Here is a 10,280-nt window from a genome sequence, read left to right as displayed (position 1 = left end):
GAGCCTGGCCGGAGCCATGACGGAGGTGGGAGCCGTGCTCGGGCTGCTGGAGGCCTCGGGCGCGCTCAGCCCCGGCGAGCGGCGGCAGCTGGACGAGGAGGCGGGCGGCGCCAAGGCGGAGCTCCTGCTCCAGCTGCTCCTGGCCAAGGAGCGCGACCACGTCCAGGACCTGCGGGCGGCGCTGGAGAAGACGCAGCCTCACCTGCTGCCCATGCTGCACCTGAACAGCGTCGTCGGGCCGCCGCCACCCGCCGAGGGCGCTGGTGAGTGTCGCCGCCCGGCTGCTCCCACGCCTCTACCGGGCGCCGGGCGAGGCCGCCCGCTTCCTGCCGTCCGGGGGAGGGGCGATCCCTGGATCCCCCGGGCACACCTGATCCCGACCCCTGCCATTCGCGGTGACAATTCTTGGCCCAGAAGGTTTTGAACCTCCTTGGGGCCCCAGAAGCAGGTCTGATAGAGGCCACCAGATCCTGTCATTGGATGGGCCATCTCAGAAGTCTGTCAGTCCCGTTTAAAACATCAGTATTCGTTATTAGAACCAGTCTTTTCTTTGCCTTCTAGTTCATAGTTTGTCTTGTGATTTTTTTTATTGGATTAATACGTATATCCTTTCATTCCGTGGTTCAATCACGTCCAGCGAATTGTACGTTTACTACCACCATCAGTTTACAAACATTCTATATGGACCCCTTGACGTCATCACCCGATAATAATCTTTAATCAAGTCTAGGATTCACACTCAAAGACTCCCTGCCAGCTAGTCAATACTGACTCTTAGTGACCCCATACCACCAGGTAGATACTATACTCCCGTGTGTTTCTCAGACTGTGAATCTTTTCTAGTCAGGAGCTTCGTTTTTTTCCCCTCCGTGGAGCCACTAATGGGTTCCAACCACCGACCTCCAGGTTAGTAGCCCAGCATAACCCACTGGTGCTCCTAAATTTGAACCCAGCTACCCCATTTCAGGATCACGGGTGCCGTTTCTGTTTCTGGCTGCTCAGCTCTCTCACTCTATGCAGATGTTTGGCTGCCTATGCACCGTGCTTGCTAAGTTTCCTTGGGCCTGGAAAAATTGGGAAAGTTGCACTGCACCATGGGGAAATCTTAGTAGCCCCTTCTGGCTCAGTTCCTCCCCTGATAGGACTGAATTGCCTGAGGAGGGAAGACCAGTGGGCTGGTTCCCATGAGGGGTGTCTTTTGGGTGAGTGACTGAGAGTGTCTGACTTGTGGGTGAGAATGATTGTGTGTGTGTGTGTGTGTGTGTGTGTGTGTGTAACTGCTGGAAGATTAGAACAGTGGTAGTCTTGGCCTGGCCTGGTTGGGGGTTCTGCAGCAGCCTACTAAAAGAGGAAGAGAGAGAACTAGCATTTATTGAGCACTTACTGTTTGGCAGGTCCTTTACTTATAATTTCTTTAATTGCTGCTAACACCTTGTGAGCCTTTTTTTTGTTGTTGCCATCTCAGAGAGCTTTAAAGGCTGAGGAAGTTTTGAGCACCAGACTTTTATTATTATTATTATTATTATTTTTAAAGATTATTTTATTGGGGACTCATACAATTCTTGTCACAATCCATACATATATCTATTGTGTCAAGCACATTTGTACATTTGTTTTCATCATCATTCTCAAAATGTTTTCTTTCTACTTGAACCCTTGCTATCAGCGTCTCACTTTTCCTTCTCCCTCCCCACTACCCCCTCCCTCATGAACCCTTGATAATTTATAAATTATTATTTTGTCATGTCATACACTGTCCGACGTCTCCCTTCACCCACTTTTCTGTTGTCCATCCTCCAGGGAGGAGATTATATGTAGATCCTTGTAACCGGTTCTCCCTTTCTACCCTACCTTCCTTCCACCCTCCAGGTATTGCCACTCTCGCCATTGGTCCTGAAGTGATCATGCGCCCTGGATTCTTTGTGTTTCCAGTTCCTATTCTTTGTGTTTCCTGTACATGCCCTGGTGTAGCCAGATTTGTAAGGTAGAACTGGGATCATGATAGTGGGGGGAGGAAGTATTTGAGAATTAGAGGAAAGTTGTATGCGTCATCGTTGATACCCTGCACCCTGACTGGCTCGTCTCCTCCCTGCGACCCTTCTGTAAGGAGGTGTCCAGTTGCCTACAGATGGGCTTTGGGTCTCCAATGTGCACTCACCCTCATTTACAATGATATGATTTTTTGTTCTTTGATGCCTGATATCCGATCGCTTCAATACCTCATGGTCACACAGGCTGGTGTGCTTCTTCCATGTGGACTTTGTTGCTTCTGAGCTAGATGGCTGCTTGTTTACCTGCAAGCCTTTAAGCCCCCACATGCTATATCTTTTGATAGCCGGGCACCATTAGCTTTCTTCACCACATTTGCTTATGCACACATTTGTCTTCAGTGATTGTATCAGGAAGGTGGGCACCCACTGATATGATTTTTAGTTCTTTGATGTCTGATACCTGGTCCCTTCTACACCTCGTGGTCACACAGGGTGTTGTGCTTCTTCCATGTGGGCTTTGTTGCTTCTGAGCTAGATGGCCGCTTGTTTACCTATAAGCCTTTAAAACCCCAGATGCTTTATCTTTTGATAGCCGGGCATTAGCACCATACATTTTGAATTATGACTGACATGCCACACAGCAGGTCAATTCATTGGTGGCTTTTCCATTTTCACTTTGAGCTTTCAACATTTATATCTGTCTTCTAACCTGCATTCTGCCCACTCACCTGTATTTGTATCTGGATTGCTGGGCAAACTTAGTCTTCTCTGGGATGGTGCTTTGTCAGATGTAGCCAAGGGAAGAGAACAGAGGAAGACCTCATCAGGGAACTTTTATCTTTTCAACTCCCTCCATCCATCCACCCACCCATCCATCCATCCATTCATCCATCCATCCATACACCTCTACTTACCTATCCACCTACTTTTCTATTATCTCTGGATGGCACAGTTTGTGCTAATCTAGCAACTTAAAGGTTGGCAGTTTGAATCCATCCGTGCTGAAGTAGAAATACTTGATCTGCTTTTGTTGAGATTGCAGCCAAGAAAACCATATTGGTCAGTTTTCTCTGTAACATAACGGAGCTTCAAGAGCCAGAATAGACTTGATAGCAGTGGGGTTTTGGTTCATTCTGTCTCTCATTTTACGTACACGTATGTTTGCTTTTGAAGGAGAAAGCTTGTCAGAGATCTATTCTCGATGTTAGTGCGAAGATTAGTAGTCCTTGATGGAATGTATATGGGTTAGTGCTAGCTTTAATCTCTGGAACTGATGGATGAATTGCCATTAATTAGGTCCTATTTTTCCATGCCTGGGGAGAAAGTGGAGCCTCTTTGGACTGAGGTTCTAGGAGTTAGCCCTGACTTCTAAGAAAAGAGTTGAATTTTACTTCACAGGGCAGTGCTTTCAGATCCTAGTTTGACTGTAGCGCAGTGTTCTGTGGCTTTGCAGAGGGTTAGGAAATCCTCAGAAAAACAATTTTCAGTTAATATATTAGAGAAAAGGGTAATGCTCAATATGTCACGATCAAGATGCTACATAGAGATTCTTGGGGTGTGGGGTGATATGGTACACAAGGAAATAGTGGAGTCTTTGGATCTTGGAAAGGCTGAATTGTTGAACTGTGGTTTTTCAACTCCTCCCCACTTTAGCTAGAGAGCCCTCCTCATGATAAATGCATTGCCAAGTGGAGGAGCCCAAACCAAGGAAACCCAGTACTGCATTCTGCCTCCCTCCTCTCCCCAGCAATTTCTATTCTGCACACAGGTCTACATCTTTGATATAAGACCTTTGTGGACCTTGGCGAAAGACTCTTGGAGGATTCTGAGAGGAGAACCACCTAGCTTCCCCAGAATGCATAGTGTCTAGAGGAGTCCCTCCCATTACCCAGTTAGAGTCTCCCTTGCTGGATTTCACACCTGTGTAGGTCCCTTCTGGCTTGCAGGAACCTGTGGTGCTGCAGGATAGTGATGGCTGGAATTCTGCCAATGTCACCTAGACCTGGAAGGAAACCGGGCAGGTCACAGCCTCTGGGGGAACTGGCATATGAGTAAACCAAACCCATCCGAGTACCTCCTGCCCAGTGAGGTCCCTCGATATTTATATCCCAAGATTATACCCCACCTAGACCCTGGGGGTGTGAGGAGAGAGAAACATCCAGCATTGCTGTTTTGAGGGGGAGGGCTCCAAGATCGATAGTACGTTGCTGTTCAGCATTTTTTGTCTTCTCATAAACCCTTTTATTGTGAATTAGGTGAAAGTTTATAAAGCAGATCATCAGTCAGTTCAACAGTCTATACACATTTTGTTTCAACTCATCCACTGCCATCCCTGCAGTGTGTTTCTCCCACTTCCTCCCTGTTTCCTGTTTGCATCCCTTCTTCTTTCCTAACCCTCTAAACTTTGTCCTGGTGTAATCGATGCCCTTTTGATCTTAAATGGTTGATGATTCTTAAACAGGGGTAAGTTCAATTCTAGACCCGAATGGTGACTAAGCACCATTGTCAAACATACTTTCATATTTCACTTAATTCTTTTGGAAACCTAAATGAGGTAAGTGAGGTCCATGGGGTGTGCACATGGCGTGCACTTGAATACTAAATGAGAGGTAGGTGGTTCTGACCCCGGAAGAAAGACCTGGCAGTCTGTTTCCGTCAAGAATATAGACAAAATTACCCTATGGAGCTCATGGGGTTAGCGTGCGTCAGAATTGATTTGATGGCTGTGGTCTTGGTTTGGGGGCTTGAGCTAGGTTAGAGCTGAGTGCTGTTCATTATCTGCATTTAATTGGGTTCTTGGCCCGTTTGCTGTAAGTTGTCAAAGGGAGAAAGATACTGGAGGTGATAAATGGAGAATGGATTGGAGTTGTCAAGCATTTCTTCTATGCGTGGATCCACAATCAAAGCTCATGGAAACAGCAGTCCAGAAATCAAAAGATACATTGCATTGGTTCGCTATGAGTCAGAACCCACTCGGTGGCACATAACAATGACAACCACATTGGGCGCTCTGGAATTATGTAGCCTATTCTGGTCCTGACACATGGATGTGTAGAGAAAAAGTGTTCAGTTTTGCTCCAGTGAGCTCTGGTGTCACCGTGGTTACATGTTGGGCTGCTAACCACAAGGTCAGCAGTTTGAAAGTACTAGCCACCCAAGGAGAAAGATAAGCTTCTCACTAGGGGCAGTTTCACCCTGTCCTATACTGTCCCTGTGAGTCACAATGGACTTGATGCAGTGAGTTTGCTCTTTTTGGGGTGGGTTTTGCCCCAGTTGGTGATAGGTTCCCCAAAGTTGTACCCAAATCTTTTGTGGCCCCAGAACCCATGTTGCCTTTTCTTTTTTCTCTTTGTTTACATGATTAATACAACTTGACTGTCCCGACTGTCTGATGGCCCTGGCGGGGAGGCCCTTCCTGAGTCGGGCTTCAGCTAGGAGCTGGGTGTTTTGCGGCCTGCCCCAGAGTTACCGAGGGCAGCGTGTGTTCTGGAGAAGACTTGAATGGACCATCATGGAGTTAAGTCTCATCTTTTCCCTAAGGGAGGCTAGTTGACTTTGCCTTCAGCAACCCATCACATGACCCACTGTGTTCTCAGGGCGCCTGCAGGCAAGTTGAGCTAGAAGTATATACTGCTAATTCCATGCTTCCAGTTTGCCTCTGGGGGGAATGGGACTCTTAAGAGAGAGTGCCATTTTGTAGTGGATTCATTGAGTAGGACAGTTGAAAGCAGACATCCCCCCACCCCCCACCCCCGCCAATTTTAAATCTCTGTATACTCTTCGCCATTCCAATGGCTTTAATTTTAAATATGGAGGTCTCCCCATTTTTCCCCAAACTGCCCTTCTTAGGGCAAAAATGGTAGAAATTGGTGACTGCCCACTGGACTTCTCCTTGTGTGCTCAGAGCTGAATAGTTTTGCCTCACCTCTTCCCTTTTGCATCCCTCTTCTCTGGGCCTCAGTTCTCTTCCTAGATAGAGAGCTAGCTGCCATGCCCTCACCAGCGTGAAGAGAATGGAGGTAGGAGTGTCTGTTGGAAGCTCAAGCAGGCTCATAGCCGCTCCGAGGCTAAGTTTTAGAGTGTTGGAGGGAAGAGCCGAATGTACAGAAGTGGTGAGGGAAGAAGTTTGAGGCTTTAGGCATTACCAGAGCTGATGCCGAGTGGTAATGGGAAGTGTGTTTCTGCTTTATAGTGAGTAGAGAAATTGTTTTGACCAGCTTGAGTAGAGAATGTGTTTTGCATCGGCTCTGGGTGCAGGAGGGAAGGGCAAATGACAAATGAATGCAAAGATAAACTGGAGAACCTAGAAGATTCTGCCGAGAGCGGGAGGGGCTTGACTTACTTGGAATTTAAGCATTCTGCTAGAAGTTAAGTTGAAAAAAATTAGGGTTTTAAAAAAGAAATATAGCTGCCAGACTCTTGGCAGGATGAGTGCATTTGGCTGCTGATTGACAGGTGTCGGCTATTATTTTTTTCCATAACTGGTATTTTATTGATTGTTTTGAGGATCAGTACAAGAACATTATGAACAATTTGTACACAATTCTTTTTTTGTGGCACAATTCTTAATACACATACCAAAATTATAAAATGGCATGTAGTTACAATTCTTTTTTTTTTTTTTTAAATCAATTTATTGGGGCTCATATGTAGTTACAATTCTTTATAAATTCCAGTGACTTTCCAGCTTTGAATTTGGAGGCAAATTTTCCCTTCCTAAAGTACCAATATCTTCAAATACTGATACTCTTATTACATCATAACTCAAATGAAAACAATCCTATAGGGTAGACTTTATAGGGTAGGACAGGGTAGAACTGCCCCTATGGCTTTCTGAGACTGTAACTCTTTACAGAAGTATTAAGCCTCCTCTTTCTCCCATGCTACATAATAAGTCCCACCAATTCACAATTTAATGCTTTGCACACTAAAATTTTCAACCTTTAACAACCCATAACAAAATTATCAGGAAAACTGGACTACCACAACCAAAGGTTAGAATGTGCACACATCTGGTAATAGAGCCCTGATGGTGGACTGGTTTTAAGACTACATTTTACTAAAAAGGAGGTGGAAACAGAATTTAAGATATTCGAGTCTGCAAATGTCTGACCGTGATTCCAAATTGCCATTAAGTGTGTTTTCTTAGGGATACAAATTCCAATATCCCATCTCATGGAATGCTGTGTTGGCACCCAATACAGTCAAATTTTCCCATAATTCAACATCCCATTATTTTATGGTTGTACCAAAAACAACCCCAAACAAACCAGTAAATAATTTCACAAATTTGAAAAAAGCAATTCCACTTAAAACAAAGGTAGGAAGTGGGCTTTCCTCCTTCTTAAAAATGTATCTAGAGCTACTACAATTTTTACATTTACAAAATGCTGTTAGGTGCCATCAACTGAGTTCCAACTCACAGTGGCTCTGTGCACTAGGATGAAACATGCGCCCTCCTGGGCCGCCCTGACAGTGCGATGTGTGAGCCCATTGTTGCAACAGCGGTGTCATCCATAAAATGGAGGGTCTTCCTCTTTTCCTCAGCCCTTTTACCAAGCATGACATCCTTTTCCAAGGACCGATCTCTCCCCCTAACATATTCAAAGTACATGAGACAAAGTCTCGCCATCCTTGCTTTGAAGGAGCATTTTGGATGTACTTCTTCCATGATGAATTTGTTCTTTTGGCTTTCAATATTCTTCTCCAGCCTGTAGTACAAATACATTGACTCTCCTTTGGTCTTCCTTATTCAATATCCAACTTTCGCATGCATATAAGGCGATTGAAAATACCACGGTCAGGTAAACTTCGTCCTCAAAGTAACCTCCTTGCTTTTCAACACTATAAAGAGATCCTTTTTTTTTCTTTCTTTTTTTTTATCCCATCCCCACCCTGTCCCCACTCCTATAAAGAGATCTTGTGCAACAGATTTATCCAATGCAGTGCATTCTTTGATCTCAATTGTGGATATGAACATTGAGCATTGCTTCCATGAACATTGATTGTGGATAAAACATTGAACATTACTTCCATGGACATTGATTGTGGATCAAATAAAACCAAAATCCTTGACAACGTTAATCTTTTTTTTTGTTTGTTTCGTTTTGTTTTTAGACAGCACATTTTAATTAGATTAACACATCTAAGCCCCAAAAAGACAAAGTGGTGGTGACCACCTTTATCTTCCCCTCTTGCGTTTACACAGGCTCACGGACCCAGCTGAAGCAGGTGCGACTTGTTCTCGTGTGCTCCGTTAGCAGGTAGAGGCTTCCCAGCATTCAGATATACTCATATGTTCAGATATAGAAACCTAAATGGAATTCACCATTTTTGTGAAAAATTCGACCTTACCAATCCAACCTAACCTCCAAGTCCAATTACACCTTAGGGAAAAGCAGTGATAACATTTGCTGGGACAGAAATTTCTTTTTTTTAAAAAAAATCATTTTATTAGGGGCTCATACAACTCTTATCACAATCCAGACACACATCAACTATGTAAAGCGCATTTGTACATTCATTGCTCTCATCATTCTCAAAATATTTTCTCTCCACTTAAACCCCCGGCATTAGGTCCTCATTTTTCCCCTCCCTCCCAGCTCTCCCTCTACCCTCCCTGTCTCGCCACTCACTCCACTGGTCCCATAGGGCTCATCCACCCTGGATTGCTGGGACAGAAATTTCTATTAAAAATTTACAAGTTTGATCAGAGTCATTTAACCACAGTCAATCTTTAATTTAAGACTGTCCAAACAAAATATTCTTATCCATTTTTCATGCTCTGATTTCTGTTGTATGAGATCAATTTAAATATGGTACATGTTTTTCAAAAAGTCACAAGACAATCCTATTTTATAATAAATAGGGCAGTGGCCAACTATTACTCAATTGTAACTTTCTTGAGATAAGATATCAAGTCTACACTTTCCCTCCTTAATGCCGGCAAAGATCATTTTGGTTCCGGGGATGTACTTCTTGGGATTTTCCAAATACTCCATCAGTGTGCCCTCTCCCCAGTGATACCTTTGCACTTATTGGTATCCGTGTAAGTGAGTCAGGGGCTTGGCCATTCTTCCGCCCAAACAAACCATGTAGATTTGGCCCAGTCTCTTGTTTGCCCCCTTTCCACAGTGTGGCACTGGGCACACTTGTGAACAAAAATCTTCTTGCTCTCCTCAGTCTCACCCATCGTGAATGCACACTCTCGCTGCGTGCCACACAGCTGTCACCTTCCAGAGGCCAGATGTCCCACTCTCTAATGACAACATTAATTCTCTCTCTGTTTATCATGATGTTAACGACTAGTCCAGTTGTGAGAACTGTGTTTTCTTTAGATTAAGTAGTAATCTATTGAAGGCTGCAGTCCTTGAACTTCATCAGCATGTGTCAAGTCCATACTTTCAAGCAAGTTTCTGTCATCTGCATATCGAAGGTTTCTAATTAGCTGTGTTCTTCATACCATTCCGCTTCTCTGAGTACATATTTGCTCAACATACAGATTGAATAAGTATGGTGAGAGGCTACAACCCTGATGCACACCTTTCTTGATTTTAAACCATACAGTATTCCCTCTTTATGTTCTCATGTACAGGTTTTGTATGAGCACAATTAAGTGTTCAGAAATTTCCATTCTTCCCAAGGCTTTCCTTAGTTTATTATGATCCGCACAGTCAAATGACTTGCCATGGTCAGTAAAACTTACGGAAACTTTTTTTTAAAAGTCATGTTATTGGGGACGCTTACAACTCTTATCACAATCCATACATCCATTCGTTGTGTCAAGCACATTTGTACATATGTTGCCATCATCATTTTTAAAACATTTTCTTTCTACATGAGCCCTTGGTATCAGTTCATTCCCATCCCCCGCCATGAACCCTCAGTATTTATAAATTATTATTTTTTTCATGTCTTAAACTGACCGCTGTCTCCCTTCACCCACTTTTCTGTTGTCTGTCCCCCTTGAAGGGTGTTATATGTTGATCATTATGATCGATTCCCCCTTTCTCCCTGACCTTCCCCTTCCCCTCCTGGTATCACTGCACTCATTATTGGTTCTGAGGGGTTTATCTTCCCTGGATTCCTTTTATTTCCAGCTCTGATCTGTATCAGGGTACATCCTCTGGTCTAGCCGGATTTGTAAGATAGAATTGGGGTCATGATTGTGGTGGGGAGGAAGCATTAAAGAACTAGAGGAAAGGCCTGTCTGGATAGGACAGGCTGGATGAACAATCTGGAGGAGAAAACAACGGGACTGACAGTTCCGGGGGGACATGGGAGAGGGGG

General features: G+C 44.3%; 1 protein-coding gene across 1 annotated transcript in view; it reads left to right on the top strand.

Moving 5' to 3' along the window:
* Nucleotides 1-10,280, top strand: part of DLG5 (discs large MAGUK scaffold protein 5) — a 191,815-nt gene that overhangs the window by 7,933 nt on the left and 173,602 nt on the right. Inside the window, exon 2 of the mRNA XM_045291700.1 lies at nt 4-263. Within this exon, the coding sequence (XP_045147635.1) occupies nt 4-263 (260 nt within the window). The remainder of the gene's footprint in view (nt 1-3; nt 264-10,280) is intronic.

Source organism: Echinops telfairi, unplaced genomic scaffold (assembly GCF_000313985.2).
Source record: "Echinops telfairi isolate 266 unplaced genomic scaffold, ASM31398v2 ScPeMD7_70;HRSCAF=299, whole genome shotgun sequence".
NCBI lineage: Eukaryota > Metazoa > Chordata > Mammalia > Afrosoricida > Tenrecidae > Echinops > Echinops telfairi.
The sequence above is the reverse complement of the archived record's forward strand: the minus strand, read 5'-3'. Positions and strand labels throughout refer to the sequence as shown.